Source organism: Pseudochaenichthys georgianus, chromosome 22 (genome assembly GCF_902827115.2).
Source record: "Pseudochaenichthys georgianus chromosome 22, fPseGeo1.2, whole genome shotgun sequence".
Classification (NCBI taxonomy): domain Eukaryota; kingdom Metazoa; phylum Chordata; class Actinopteri; order Perciformes; family Channichthyidae; genus Pseudochaenichthys; species Pseudochaenichthys georgianus.
In genome coordinates, this window is record NC_047524.1 from 7,034,870 (window position 1) to 7,051,080 (window position 16,211).

General features: G+C 40.7%; 1 protein-coding gene across 1 annotated transcript; it reads right to left on the reverse strand.

The window, feature by feature from the left end:
• Positions 1 to 4,922: 4,922 nt before the first annotated feature.
• LOC117467865 (exocyst complex component 3) lies at positions 4,923 to 13,017 on the reverse strand. The gene is made up of 11 exons (XM_034111754.2): positions 12,770 to 13,017; positions 10,521 to 10,986; positions 9,833 to 9,950; positions 9,174 to 9,263; positions 8,850 to 8,950; positions 8,660 to 8,761; positions 7,371 to 7,491; positions 7,156 to 7,263; positions 6,576 to 6,731; positions 6,353 to 6,474; positions 4,923 to 6,208 (listed from the first exon to the last, which is right to left on the reverse strand). Exons 1-11 carry the CDS (start codon positions 12,909 to 12,911, stop codon positions 6,061 to 6,063), a joined length of 1,674 nt encoding a protein of 557 aa, XP_033967645.1. The 5' UTR covers positions 12,912 to 13,017; the 3' UTR covers positions 4,923 to 6,060.
• Between the last annotated feature and the right edge of the window lie 3,194 nt (positions 13,018 to 16,211).

Here is a 16,211-nt window from a genome sequence, read left to right on the forward strand (position 1 = left end):
GATCCTCTATCCTGAGTTCTGGATTAAGTCGTGGATTTCGGGTCGTGGCTGAACCATAGACTGTATTATATAAATGGACGTAGTGTCCGTGACGTCACCCATAGGATTCTGCAGAGTTGCCGTGAAGCCCTTAGTAGGCGGAGTCGGCCACTAACGGCTCAACTGTGACGTCAGAGTCTAATCCCGCCTGCTCCAAATAAGGGCAAAGAGGCGGAGCCGAGGCGGGACCTGCTGCCTCCGAACTGGAAGTAAACAGTAGTGATGGGAATTCCAGCTCTTCTTGGTGAGCCGGATCATTTGGCTCGGCTCACCAAGAAGAGCCGGCTCTTTCGGCTCCCAAACGGCTCTTCAGTTTACCACATATTATACCTTTTAATTAAATCAAATGTAGCCCTGTTTTGACTAATGATGTATATGTGTACACATATATCACTTAAATTATTCAATACATCCTTTGTACTGAAGTATTCAAAAGTAAAAATTACATGTTTAATATAAATGATTTGCTGTGGACAATTGTTTTCATTGCATTTACAGACCTGTGTAACTCTCTGATACCACCCAATGAATGCATTGACTTGCTTGTAGAACCACGCTACACAAAACAGATAGCAACATCTATACAAACTATTTTAAAAAAGGGGCTACTGTATCAACCTATATAAAGTATATAAATATAGTTTTTTTTTCAAAATACCAAAAAGATCCTGCATTTTAGCCATGCCTCATTTCAATAGAGTCTGACTGCAGACCGCTGCAAGGAGGCGGATCGTATAGGGGCGGATCCGATAGGGGCGGATCCGATAGGGGCGTTTCCTATAGGGGCGTTTCCTATAGTGAACGACGGGAGCCGGCTCTCGCCCGCGAACAAGCCGTTTTTTGTTTTGTTTTTGCGGAGGGATCTAGATCGGCATGAAGGCACATTATGCAATGTGCAATGTGGACATTATCTCGCTTATTACACATGGCCACATTCTCAACAAAGTAACGACATGACTCCCAATAATAATTGAAGTGCTTTTATGGATTTAGAAAAAGATTTTATTGATTTAAAAAATAGTTTTTTGTATTGATTTAAATTGACATGCATCCGCTAAGAAAAGTAGTCCGTTGTTACTGTTTGAACTAACGTAACAACGGCAGGAACTGCTTCTATAGTGTTTTTGAGGAGCTTTTTGATTACAGATTTGAAAACATCGTTGCTTGCTTTAAAAGTAGCACAATTCATTATGTCAAACCTTGAAAGATATCCCTGCCCTAATGCCAAAAGTAACTGGCAACTGAATATGTGTCGCCGTAGCTATGATGTCTATGTCTGGACCGCTGCGTAAAAAGGAGGGTTTCTGCCCCGTTACTTCTCTTCTTACTTCTATAAGAATAAAACACGGAGGACGGAGATCTCTTTTTGTCCCCCTCTTCTCCCCGCTGCAGCCTAGCAGCTGATCTCAAAGCACGCTCCCCTCTCCTGCAGGGAGAAAAACTATATTTATATACTTTATATAGGTTGATACAGTAGCCCCTTTTTTAAAATAGTTGTTATAGGTGTTGCTATCTGTTTTGTGTAGCGTGGTTCTACAAGCAAGTCAATGCATTCATTGGGTGGTATCAGAGAGTTACACTGGTCTGTAAATGCAATGAAAACAATTGGCCACAGAAAATAATTTATATTAAACATGTAATTTTTACTTTTGAATACTTCAGTACAAAGGATGTCTTGAATAATTTAAGTGATATATGTGTACACATATAAATCATGAGTCAAAACAGGGCTACATTTGATTTAATTAAAAGGTATAATATGTGGTCAACTGAAGAGCCCTTTGGGAGCCGAAAGAGCCGGCTCTTCTTGGTGAGCCGAGCCAAATGATTCCCATCACTAGAACGAATGACTTCTTCTGCGAGGATTTATAAAAGTAGCTGGAATCCCGTAAGTTGCTATTGGATAAAAAAAAATAGGAAACGCCCCTATACGATCCGCCCCTATACGATCCGCCCCTATACGATCCGCCCCTATACGATCCGCCTCCTTGCAGCCAGACCCATCTCCCTCATTTCGCTCTTTCCAGCGCTGTTTTTGCAGGAGGCTTATTCTGTGAGCTGCAGCTGACCACGCCCCCCTGCAGTAGAGGGGAGCGTGCTTTGAGATCAGCTGCTGCGCTGTCAGAAGAGGGGGAGAAAAAGAGATCTCCGTCCTCCGTGTTTTATTCTTATAGAAGTAAGAAGAGAAGTAATGGGGCACAAACCCTCATTTTTACGCAGCGGTCCAGACATAGACATCAAACGGTGACAGATATTCAGTTGCAAGTTACTTTAGGGCAGGGATATCTGGATACTTTCCAATGAATTGTGCTACTTTTAAAGCAAGCAACGATGTTTTCAAATCTGTAATCAAAAAGCTCCTCAAAAACACTATCGAAGCAGTTCCTGCCGTTGTTACGTTAGTTCAAACAGTAACAACGGATTACTTTTCTTAGCGGATGCATGTCAATTTAAATCAATACATAAAACTATTTTTTAAATCAATAAAATCATTTTCTAAATCCATAAAAGCATTTCAATTAATATTGGGAGTCATGTCGTTACTTTGTTGAGAATGTGGCCAAAGATTTTATAAGCGGGATAATGTGCACATTGCATAATGTGCCTTCATGCCGATCTAGATCCCTCCGCAAAAACAAAACAAAAAACGGCTCGTTCGCGGGCGAGAGCCGGCTCCCGTCGTTCACTTAAAAGAGCCGGCTCGTTCGCGACCGACACATCACTAGTAAACAGAGCTAGCTCAGGCTAAGAAGCTAAGCTAACATGAAATACATGCATACCAAGTTACTGCTAACAGTGTCGTTCCCCTATATAAACACATTCATAATCAAATGAGACAATCTGCAAGAGAATTAGCTATATTTTTTTATTCTTAATGCTTGTCATTCACACGTTGAGAAAAGACGGACTCCACCGCCGGACCTAACGGAGCCGCAGTGGGCTAGCTCCGGGACGCCGGCTGGAGCTATTCCCCTGCGGCTCCGTTAGCTCCGGCGGCCACCACTGGGATAATTGGGTCCCCTATTAACATTTGCTCCCGTTTAGCATTATGGGCGTCATAGCCATAGACTATAAAAGTCTTACCCAAGGCTGAATCATAAACTAAAATGTATATGTATGCATAAAGGGTTACGTCCTTAGCTGGCTAATAAGTAACAAGCTAAAAGCTACCAAGCACACAAACACCTGCGAACGGGGTTAACATGTATAATATTATCATTTTAGACTTCTTGGAAGTTCTGTTAGTACATTCAAGCTCACAGCACAACATTTTAATTGTCTGGTATTTGTAACAATATTCCCTAAAAGGCACAATCACCACGAACACGGCTAAAGCTAAAGGGTCACGTACAGTACTATGACTAACTAACGTTGTAGCCTCTATAGTTGTAGCCCAGCAGAGTGGACAAGTTGCTGTTAGCTGACAGTGAGGCATGTACGTGTCCATCAACGTGACCACGCCCTAATTTATGCAAAAACTTTAAGACCTAATATAAATAAAAGGGTCGTGTTAGAAAACAATTCACTCACAGATTCATAATCATGAAGGTGGAATCTAAGTATATCGATAATAATATGTATTGCATCCATGGGTAGAAACATGTTTTTTTCTGCTGTAAAGTTGGGCATTTTAACATGGGGGTCTATGGAAATTGCTCCTTTCTGCAGCCAGTCCCTAGCGGCCCATGTATGAACTGCAGTGTGTGGCACTTCCGTATTGGCTTCCCGGCTCTACCCCAGAGTTTGCTGCTCGGGCTGAACCTGTCTCTGCGGTCCTGCCTTGGGTCTCGTCATGCTGCTTCCCTGATGGCTTCCACAGGATTGTAGCTGACATCCTCGTGGATTCATCTTCTTACTACAGACACATGCATTTCCTAACATTCGGTCTATATGCTGTTAAATATATTATCTCTTCGATTTACACACGGCATCTATTGCACGTCTGTCCGTCCTGGGAGAGGGATCCCTCCTCTGTTGCTCTCCCTGAGGTTTCTCCCATTTTTTCCCCTTAAACTGTGGGTTTTCTCTGGAAGTTTTTCCTTGTACGATGTGAGGGTCTAAGACAGAGGGTGTCGTTTGTCTCATACTGATATTCTGAACAATCTGTGCTGTTGTATTTGCTGTAAAGTGTCTCTACTGTAGGCTATTTTTATTTTATGTACAGCACTTTGGCTCGACCAACAATCATTTATAAATGTGCTATATAAATAAAACTTGATTTGATTTGCTTTGTGTTCAGTAACCAGGACAACGTGTCTCATCAGCCTTGATAATACGTTTTTGGAGATTCATTTTGATAAGGACAGCGCATTGGGGCCCTTAAAGTTCAAGAATTCAATCAATTAGAAAGATTAGATAGTGGGGCAATGCGAACAAATTCTAAATTTATTTTAGAAAACATGAATGTGTTTAAATACTCTTTAGATCCCTACATCGATCAATAAAGTAAATGCTCTGACAAAAGGGAAAACTATTTAGTTTCTAAGGCAGTCGCAGGACTATAAAAAGTTGGTCCAATCATTTTTATTTGGCCTACAAAATAGTAATATAAAAAACAATATAGCCAATAAAAGCATTGGTCTTTTGTATTTGAGGGTGCAGGTAATGGCCAATAGTTTGACCACTTTAAGACATTTATTTTAGATGTGAAGAGTCAAATGGAACAAAAAGATTCATGCCTGTTTCTCTATAAATCATATGACCCCTCACATTTATCTTGTGACCCATTGAAGTGTCCCGCCCCCAGAACAATTTCTCATAAAGTCAAATGTTTGTACGTTGATGTTAGCCTCCATCTAGTGATGATAGAATGAACACACAACCAACATATTTTCCTTTTATTTTTATTTAATTCTTTTTTATATTTTTTAAATACCCACAAAAAGCGTCCGGTACCGTTACACAAATCAACAGAAATCTTACTTTTTAATAAATCCTTCTATTAGATTTGTATTTTATTCATTAAACATTGTTTGATTGTCCCTGTAACCCAAACTATAAACTCCTAAACAAAAACATCACCACGAGATTACAGTACATAAGATTGTAGTGCGACAATTCAACTCACATTGAAGCTGAAAATAAGATACAGGAATACAGAGCGAAAACAATAAAACAAAACAATATTGTTCAACTCACACACAAGTAGTTAAGTGGAATGCATTATTAAAACATTTAGCAGGCAGAAATAAGAGTAACCAACCTCTGTACCCTGATTGTAAAAGCATTAAAAAGAAAATAGTAGCAAAAAAAGTTTGAGAATAGATTTCACAGTTCAAGTGTAAATCAGAATGGTTTGAGTATAGATAAAGCAAAATACATTTGTAACAATAACGTTTGATACTGTATGATTGACTCTAGTTTCTGTTAAATATAAATATGTTCATATAAATAAATAATTTAATATGTATTAAATAATAAGAAAAATATGAACATGATAATGGAGGCAGTTTAATTTCTTTGACATTAAGTGTATGGAAATAAAAGGACATAGACTAAAAATGTTCCGTTTCATAAAGTATGAAACACAATTTAACTGTTCCACATAAATATTCTAAATATCTTAAATCGTAAACAATAATAACAATCTATAAACCCTTCAGTTTTAAAGCAGCGACAAAGAAGGTTCATTTTGTAGTGATTTAGGTGCCCCCTGTGGACAGAAGCGGTAGTGTGTTCACCCATGAGCACCTCCCTTGCGTGATTTTTAATCTGGCAAGCCGATGCATTTTCTTTTTTTACAATGATAATAAACAAATAACGTCTTGCAATGTATTTCGTGAACAAACTCAAATTTGAATCATGCGTGCTTACCTATATAACTGTACCTATATTTCTTTTATGGATCGCTGGTCAATTCTTCCCTTCTTGTCGTTCCTCACTAAAACTCTCACCTAACTTTCTTACAACTCACTGCCAAAGGTGACATGTTTCGAGAAGGGTGTCCAGGAAGGTTTCTGAACACTCAACTCTGTCATCTTTGCTTGTTTCGGTCGATCCTCTTGTAAAGCAGCGCATCCTTCACCAATAAAAGCACAAGAACAAGGAAACAGATCCTGCTCTGGGTTGATAGTTGGGGAGCTCCTTCAGGATGTCCCCCAGCTCCATAATCTTCCGTTTAGAAAGGCCTTTCCATCGCAGCAGGGCGGGCAGGATCTCCATGAACTCGCTGTGAATTAAAATCGTTTTTTTAGCATCCATTTTTTTTTTAATACCAAAGTACTCATGGATCTCCCATTTCAGAATACATTCAAAAGCTATATCATTGGACAGCATTAAGAAAGATAGGTGTGAAAACGTTTGAAAGATGTACCTCCACGTGTGATATTCGTGATGCATTCTAGCCACTGTGAGCTTCACAGCATCGAAGCTTTCACACTCGTCCAGTTCTTTGACACGGAGCAGCATGAGGTGCCACTGTTCCACACCAGGAGCCTAAAACAAAACATCACAGGTCAGGTTCTACGCGGTAACCAGAGCAGATGTGATCCTGCTGCTGGTGAATTAACTTCATTATGACAGAAAAGAGCACTTACCAGCTTTGAAAAGGTTTCCTGGAGCATTTCAGCATCTTGATTGACTGTTTGGCCGACATCAGGACTCCAGCACCTCAACAGTTTGTTCTTACTTCTCTGGATAAAATGCTTGAGGTAAAGGTAGGTGACGAGCTTGTAGGCCTCGTGCACCACTCTCTGAGAAACAGAAAGAAGAACAAAATCATTAAGATACACATATGAGGAAACAAAAGCCTGCATAACTTCATGTTTTTTATGATTCATTCATAGATCAACGACAATAGGTTTTACACATTTTCCTCAGCAAATATCTCTATTTCTAGAAATCCAAAGTGAAGACTTATGCCAAAGTCTTAATTGGTATTATATAAAGGGTTGTGCATTATACACAAGTACTTTAACCAAATGCAGAAAAGAGAAATGGGAAAAAATTAGCTAAATATTGATATTTCACATAAATTAGGCAGAAATGATGAATAACTGTTCATAGAAATAAATCTTCATTAATTAAAAACAAACACTCTTGAGGAAATAGGAAGCTTTTGTCATTGTCAATGCAAATTCAACAATAAAGATTTGAATGGGGGGATTCAAGACGTACCATTTGGACGCCCTGGAAGCCCTGCAGCTCTGAGAAAAGATGGTTCAAGTCCAGGATCAAGAGGAGAAAGTCCTTGTTCTCCGATTTGAAGTATTTCTTAAGGTACCTCTGTGATTTAACAAAAATATAAACATTAGTTTGATATATGCATAAATCATAATCCACTTTTAAACATGTAAGAAAACATTATACTAGTGATTAAGTTGAATAGATACCTCTGTCATGTCAGCTGTGATTTCCTTCAGGATTTTCACAGTAAAAGTCTCCATGTTTTCAAGTACAGCCAGGGTTTCATTGAGAAGGGATGTTTTGAACTTCTTTCTCTGGATGTACTGCCTGAGAGGAAAAATCAGAGGAAAATAAGTTAAAGGGCCCATGTCATGCTTTTCCGGTTATTACCCGTCCCCTTGTGTGTTATGAAGGTTTTTATGCATGTAAATGGTCTGCAGAGTAAAAACCCCTCAAAGTACACCCTGTAGCGAGTAAAACTCTAACACAGAAAAGACCTCCCCAAAACGCCTCGTTGGAGATTTCTCCTTTTCCAATGTTTTCTTCCTGGGTATCGTGACGTGCCCTTACCCAAATGAACAACAAATTACCGGATTGGTCCAAATGGACCAATCCGCCCAGCACCTCACACACCAGGATCCCTTGGCGTCGCTATCTCGTCTACTACAGGGAGTCCCATTGACTTGCATAGAGCTCCCTGAACGCTGGTAATAGACGAGTTGGGATCGCGGAGATATGCTCTCCGGTCTCCGCAGACCCATTCTCACAGCGTTTATCAACCTTTTTCTTACTCAATATCAAGCCACACTTATTGTTTTTACTTCGGCTGTAAGTGTTTGTGTGTGCTCAGGATGAGTTTTGCTTGTTCTCGCTGTATCGACGACAAGGAAAACACACCGCCAGCGAGCTCACACTGCAGCAGCGAGCCTCGCAACGTCCCGACCAATCAGAGCACACTGGGCTCAAAGGGGGGGGCAGGAGCTCCAACAAGCCGTTTAGGACAGAGTGAAATTCAGTGAATACAAATACAGAGATGCTGTATGAGAAACCAACGTGATTTTGGAAAATTGCACAATTTAAATCTATTCCAGTCGACCTCAACAATGGAATTATGATCAGTAGAAATGGCCATGACATGGGACCTTTAACTTCCTGAAAATACTATGTAACACTCACGCTTCTATTGGATAGCACTTCAGTCTAGTACTAGGAGCAGTGGGCAGCTATTGTACAGCGCCCGGGGAGCAATGGGAGTGAGGGGGGAATGGGGGTGTCCGGTGCCTTGCTCAAGGGCACCACGGCAGGGCAGGAGGAGAACTTGGACCTCTCCAAGTAGCAGTCTACACTACATATTTTAGGTCTTGTCGAGGACTTGAACCGGCGAGCCTACAGCTCCCAGTCCAAGCCCCCACTGACTGAGCCACTGCCGGACCCCATGGAGACATGTCAAAAAAATGATGAAAGCTAAAAATGAGCCGAATAGGTCCCCTCTTACTTGATTTCTTTGCAGTTGTTCAAAGTCTTGAAGAAATCTTTGATTTCTGGTTTGTCCACTTTTGCTTTTTTTTCAAGAATCTCAGTCTGCTCATTGGTGTACCTACAAAGCAAATAAAAAGCAATTGTGATTATTCATGCTTTAGGTACTGGTGTTAATATGTGTAAATAAATCAGTAAATTATTCTCACTGTGTCAGAAAATTCAGCAGCTCTTGGAAACAGACATCCTGCACGCGGCCAGACAGTTTTTGGCTGATTTGTCGCCCCGCCTCGATCATGGCATCAATGCACTGAAAGAGAAACAACAACAACAACATTTTTCAAGATACATTGGAAATCAAATTAAAAAATAAATAATGAAATTCACAATATAATTCTCACATTTTATAGTTACAACTAGATAGATGTTTCATATAATGTACTGAAAAATACAGTATATAGGAAGATATACTTATTAATAGACACATATATGCACACTTTCTATAACTCTCATAGTAACCATAGACTTTGTACCTGGATAGTGTCCACATACAGGTCATCTTTGACAGTTTCTTTGTCCCTCTCATTCTGCAGGATTTTCTCCAGGAACACTTTGACCTCGTTCTGTGCAACAATAGGATGACAGAATACACATCAGAAGTGTTCAGCAGTGTGGTTGTAGTGACAATGAATGCATAATTCATACATTTGCTGTCATGATCCTGGTTTTGTTTACGGTTTCATTTTTAAATGTATTTCCTCCTGTCTTGTCTTGATTTACTTCCTGTCTATGTATTTTCCCGCCTGTTTGATTCTATTCACCTGCTACCCTTTGTGTTTTTGCATGCCCCCTCCCCCCAGCTGTGTGATGTCTCAGTCCTATGGGTATACATCTTCCCCTGTCATCTCTGGTGGTTCGCTCTCTTTGTTCCCGTCCTCCTTCTTTCAGTCCTGCCTGATTTCCCTATGTTATCTTTGTTCCTCGTGCCTCTCTGGTATCTACTTGTTCAGTTTTTCTTTGTTTTTTATAGTTTTGTTTGACCTTGCCTAGGCCCCCTGTTTGTTTTTGTTATCAGCTCCCTTTATTTAAAAGTTCACTTTTTGTTCATACTGTACCTGCCTCAGTCTTTTTAACTGCATTTGGCTGCAAACTATAGCCAAACATGTACATTTACATAATTCAGTATTCTTACCTCCACATTTTCAAGTAGTTTGTCCTTTGCTTTTCCCACCCACTCGGTGAACAGCAGGAGGTCGACGTTTTTAATGGGATCCATTTCTTGAAGTTGAGGATGACAGAGCATCTCCGGGCTGGGAAAGTAAAACAATAACATCAGTTATTCATTATTCTATGATTCAGAAAATATTTGTAGGGTACTTCAGAAAAATAATACGAGGACAATTCTTAAAATCTGCAAAGTGTCTCTATGACCTTGCATTTCATTAAGGGTCATTAAGGGTTGCTTGTGCGATGCATTTGGATCCAAACAGACATTAATCATGGCATGTGGTCAATGTCATGAACACGTGGATCAGTGTCTATGGGTTTAAGCATCAAATGTACTTGGTTAGGTTAAAAAAAAAAGTAAAGGCCCGGTACGCATTCAAGTTGAGGTATTCATAATGTTTCAGGGTCTTGATAGGATAGGTTTAAAAGAGCCAGGGAAGTGAAGTTATATTCTGATAATTTTCTGAGATTGGAAAGGGTAATTAACAAGAAAAAAATCACAAATGTAACAGATAAAATATTCTGTGATTTAAGTCAAACATTTTGGAAAGATTGTTTTTTAATCAAGGGTCTCTTCAATTTGCAAGGATGGGTCCATCTCATTGCCACAAAACAAATAGATATCCAAAGGCTTAAAATGTAGAGAAAGATACCTCAGATACGTATGTAGGACCCATTTCATCAACCCAAAGGAGTTCTTCGAGGATCGGACGTTCTGCAGCAGATCATCGAGGCGAGTAAACATCTCACGATGGTAGCAATCAATCAGACTTCCCATCAGCCCCATACGTGTCAGAGGGGAACCCAGCCTCACAAACTCTGTAATAACCATCTTCTGCACGTTCTCCAGGTACTGATGGAGGTTCTGGTCCACATCTGGTGGAAGCTTTGGGAAGTGTTGGTCCACAGATCTTTGTACGAGGCAGAGATGCTGCTGCTCTGCATTGAGCTGACGGTGTATTGAGCAACAAGATCCATCCTCAAGCGGCACCTGAAGAAGTCCAGCGAGTTTCTCAGGTGTGATCTGTTCCTCACTCTGCAGGCGTTGTTCTTTGTGGATGTCCGAGGTATTCTGAACCAAAGCGTTTTCATACTTGGTACATGGTGCCTGTTCAAATCCTGTGAAAAAATATTGAAATGAAGGTCAAAACACTGTAAATGAGAGTTTTTTAAAACAGTTTCAGAGGAGGCTTGGTGAAAAGAAGTGAGGAAATATTACATTTGTTTAAATATCACAAAAAATGCTTTATTGTGAGATTTGGTTGATGAAATAGTTCAGTGATGCAGTTGTGGGAGAGAAACTCCCTCTGGAGGGAACACAGGGATGTTAGCCTTTGCAGACCATTTACATGCACAAAAACCTATAACAAACTCCAGGAAAGGGAAACCCCAAAAAGGCATTATAGGGCCCCTTTATTGTTTATGTAAGGGAAACTTCTGCAGCAATGGAGAGTCAGGACTCAAAGAGACACGAGGAGAGTTGGAGCTTTGATGTCAAACACTGGTAGTGTATTACAAGTCAACGGCCGGAGAATTCATATCACAAGTCACAGCAGCAAAAGGTTCTGACTGCACGGGTGGGTTGTCATGTCAATTCTGATCAGCCTATCACTCGATAGACCTTTTAACTAGTTCACAGAGAGTTAATCAGCATATTGAGGGAGGCGTAACATCTGTGGAGCTTAGAAAGCCAGCGTTCCCACAGCCGTAAACCATTTTGTGACCGAGAGTTGAACTAATTTATCAAGATAGCTGGAGCCTCCCATTCCTTGAGAGAGATAACAGAGCCAGGGTTTGGTCGTAAACGTCAACAGGCAATAAGGTTAAATATCTTAGGAGTAAGGAAGAATTATTCCCTCACAGTTTATTGTAAAGTTTATTGTATATTTTCTGTTATAAATATATTCTACTGCAGGCACTGCCCTTAAATGTAAATGGCAAATCTTTCTCTGATTGTCCATCTAGCTTCATAATCAGGCCAACAATTCACCTCAAGTTATTTTGTTTATAATACCTGCAAAATAGTCTGAGATAGCTGCTCAGCATTTATTAGCAATTACTAATAAAACATCCAAGCAGAATAACCAGGTACCTATATCTAAATATAGATATAGGTGTGAGTTAGACGTCAACCTGCTGCAACAACTCTCTATGTGGGACTCTCCTCAAGCGTAACTAACATCACATATTTGTCTAGGTTCACAGGGGAATTCCAGCCAGCCTGATATTTACACCAGTGGCAGCAGCAGTTTGATAAACTCTGATTTAAACCCTGATATTACAGTCTTCCATGAAACTGCTCCAACACTTTGATTTGCCTCCACTTATACACTGCTGTTAACCGTGTTTACTGTTTGTATATACTTTTTTTTTATATATATATATATCTAAACACACTTAAATATAGATTTATTTGTTTATTTACTTCATTACTGTAGGGAAAAAGCCAATTTGAGTTACTGTATACTGAATGTTTCCATTTTGTGCTACTTTATACTTTACTTAATAATTTACTTTATAATTTTTTGTATCGCTTTAGTTACTTTAAACATTCAGATTTTGATCATGATGTATGTTGAGTTAAGTTACCCTGCTGTTTAAAAGGAAAAAGAGCTCCACCTTTAAGTGAAGACCCCTATTTATATGCCAATAAGTACTTTACACAAAGTATTTGTTGCTTGTACTTGTACTTAAGATTAAGCATGCAACACTCTTCATAACTCAGTTTTCAGTTGTCACACATAAGAAAATATTACTTAAAATAATACTAAATCACCATGGCCTTTTTTTCAAGCTGTAGCAAAACAGATATACTACCAAGACAGACAATAGTAGATGATGTCATTTATAGTCTACATATAAAAGAAGATCACTTGTGCAAATGATCCAAAAATAGTCTTACCATCTTGTATGTCGTTGTTATTCTCTATTAAAGGCTGTGTGCTTTCTCTCCTGAAAGCTTTTTTTTTCACAACAAATGCCTTGAATTTATTCATCTCCAGTTTCAATGAGTTTGCAGAGGTTGTGCCTCCGCGCTGTGACATCGTAGTGAATGAGGTTTCTCCTCAGTGCCGAGCTTTTTTCTCAGTCTGCAGCTCCCGGGTTATTTTTATAAAGGAGAGAAAGGAGTTGGGTTTTCCCCATACAGTCTATGGTTTTCCCTCACCACATCCAGCGCACTTTCACTTTCATTTTCCCCTTAACTGTAACTGGTTCCAGCTGGATTAATACTACTGCAGCTACTACAACTGTTTATTGACACTAATAATAATAATAATAATAATAATAATAATAATAATAATAATAATAATAATAATAATAATTATAATAATACTAATAATAATAATAATAAATATATAATAATAAAAACACTCCTACAAAAAAGTCCATTAATATTTTAATCATTATCGTTAATAATAATAATAATAATAATAATAATAATAATAATAATAATAATAATAATAATAATAATGATAATAATTACATTGCATTTAGCTGACATTACATTGCATTTAGCTGACGCTTTTATCCAAAGCGACTTACAATAAGTGCGTTCGACCAACAAAATACAAACTTGAAGAAAACAGAATCATATAAGTACATCAGGCTTCATAGAGCAAAAACATTTCAAGTGCTACTCAACTGGCTTTAGATAAGCCAGCCCTTTATTAGTATATAAGTGCTTTGTTAATAGTTCTATCGCTCGAAGTGGAGTCGAAAGAGATGAGTTTTCAGTCTGCACCGGAAGGTGTGTAAGCTTTCTGCTGTCCTGATGTCAATGGGGAGCTCATTCCACCATTTTGGAGCCAGGATAGCAAACCCACGTGTTTTTGCCGATGGAAACTTGGGTCCCCTTCGCAGCGATGGTGCAGCGAGCCGTTTGGTTGATGCAGAGCGGAGTGCACGTGCTGGGGTGTATGCAGGGGCGGACTGGGGGGAAAAAGTGGCCCGGGGATTAATTGATAGACAGGCCCACTTAATGCGCGGCATGTATCGGCCGGCCGGCGACGAAAGTATGTTACTTAACAAAAAACCCTATGCATTTTATGTCATTGTGGACAATTATTCATATAGTAATCACATTACCTGAGCCCTTGAGTTGCCTAGAGCAAAATAGTTACAGCATATATTTAGTGATTTTAATGTTAACAGATCATTGATGCAATAACATTTTGACCCAATTTGCCTCACTTGACACATGGAATAAAACATGGGCGTAGGAAGCATCCTCAATGTGGGTGAGACAATTTAACAGGGGGTATGGGCAGGTGGTGGACCCCACCTCCTCTAGGGGGGTCCGGGGGCAAGCTCCCCCGGGAAGATTTTTTTTTAAATGTTGAAGTTAAACGCATCAATCTGGTCCATTTTGAGAGCAAAATTAGGGTATAAATCTATGGCAGTCAGTAGGGGCTTGGACTGTGAGCCGTAGGGTCGCCGGTTCAAGTCCCCGACCAGACCTATTTGGAGTGTGGACTTCTACTTGGAGAGTTCCCAGTTCACCTCCTGCCGTGGTGCCCTTGAGCAAGGCACCAGACATAGACCTAACCTCAGTAACAGAATGTGGGCAACACGCTGCCAGTGTTGGCAGGACATTAATTAAAATGTCGAACTCGGACTTCATTTTAAGGACATTTCGGCCAGGGGTGTAGAGCTATATTTGTTTAAGCACCGGATTGGCAAAACAGGAGAGTGTGTGCACCAGTCTGCCTTGATCTATGTATTCATGTCTGTGACTCTCACAGTATCTGCTGCCCGCAGCTGTTTTATAGAAGGAAAACCTCCTTCACTTCATGAAATCTCTGCAGCACCAGGAGGCAGCGGGAGGGTTAACTCAGCCTCTGAGAAGAGGAGCGCGCTGTGCCTTTCACGCACCGCCTTTCACGCACCGCCTTCACTGTGTTTACCTTCAGAATCATTAGAAAGGCTAAAGAGCGGTGTGGCTGATGTTTTTTAACCACACACACACACACACACACACACACACACGATTTAAACGCAGACTTTTTTTCCTCCATGTTACGTTGTTATTGTTTCACTGAGCGGACTCGCACATTTTTTTCAAACGCTCCCCTTTGGTCCATCTGCGCGGTTTTGTGCACTGTGATGATTCGGCTGTACCTTTAGTAATGAATATTAAATGTTGTGAGGAAATCTTTCCACCAATAATTCCAATCAAAATGTATTCACTTCAGGTTACGAAAGTAACTGTAATCAGATTACTCGTTTTTCAAATGTAACGCGAGCTGAATACAGTTACTTGATTTTTATATTCTGATTACGTAACGCCGTTACCTGTATTCCGTTACAACCCAACCCTGGCCACACCCCACTGGGCTGGGCTGGGCCGGAACACTTACAAATGTGGGCCGGTAGGATTTAGGTAAGCAAAAAAAAAAGGGAGTGGCCGGAACACTTACAAATGTGGGCCGGTAGGATTTAGGTAAGCAAAAAAAAAAGGGAGTGGCCGGAACACTTACACACAGCACCGGCCCACCGGGGAAACTCCCGGTATTCCCAATGGCCAGTCTGCCCCTGGGTGTATGGTTTAACCATGTCCTGGATGTAGGAAGGGCCAGATCCATTCGCAGCATGGTACGCAAGTACCATTGTCTTGAAGTGGATTCTAGCAGTTATCGGAAGCCAGTGGAGGGAGCGGAGGAGCGGCGTGGTGTGGGAGAATTTAGAAAGGTTGAAGACCAGGCGAGCAGCTGCATTCTGGATGAGCTGCAGAGGTCGGATGGCACATGCAGGTAGACCAGCCAGGAGGGAGTTGCAGTAGTCTAGGCGTGAGATGACGAGAGCCTGGACCAGAACCTGCGTCGCTTTCTGGGTCAGCTGGGGACGCATCCTCCTGATGTTGTAAAGCGTGTATCTGCAGCAGCGGGTTGTAGCAGCTATGTTTGCAGTGAAGGACAGGTTGTTATCTAGGATCACACCCAGATTCCTTGCAGTCTGAGTCGGGGAAACAACAGAGGTGCCAATGTTGATTGTTAGGTCAAGAGTGGGACAATCTTTTCCCGGAAGGAAAAGCAGTTCAGTCTTGTCAAGGTTGAGCTTGAGGTGGTGAGCAGACATCCACTGAGAGATGTCAGCTAGACAAGCAGAGATGCGTGTGACGACCTGGGTCTCTGAGCAGGGAAAGGACAGAATTAATTGGGTGTCGTCAGCGTAGCAGTGGTATGAAAAACCATGCGGGCTAATGACTGATCCGAGCGAGTTTGTGCACAAGGAGAAGAGGAGGGGACCAAGAACAGAGCCCTGAGGGACCCCTGTAGTTAATTGACAAGGGTCGGACTCGGACCCTCTCCAAGTAACCCTGTAGGTGCGGTCTTTGAGGTATGAGG

What these genes read in the sequence shown, in the direction of transcription:
- LOC117467865 (XM_034111754.2), bottom strand. Translation starts at nt 12,911, where the DNA reads ATGTCACAGCGCGGAGGCACAACCTCTGCAAACTCATTGAAACTGGAG. An exon ending in TCACAGCTGACATGACAGAG is followed by an intron (nt 7,264 to 7,370) that starts GTATCTATTCAA and finishes GTTAAATCACAG; the next exon opens with AGGTACCTTAAGAAATACTT. An exon ending in CACGAATATCACACGTGGAG is followed by an intron (nt 6,209 to 6,352) that starts GTACATCTTTCA and finishes TTTAATTCACAG; the next exon opens with CGAGTTCATGGAGATCCTGC.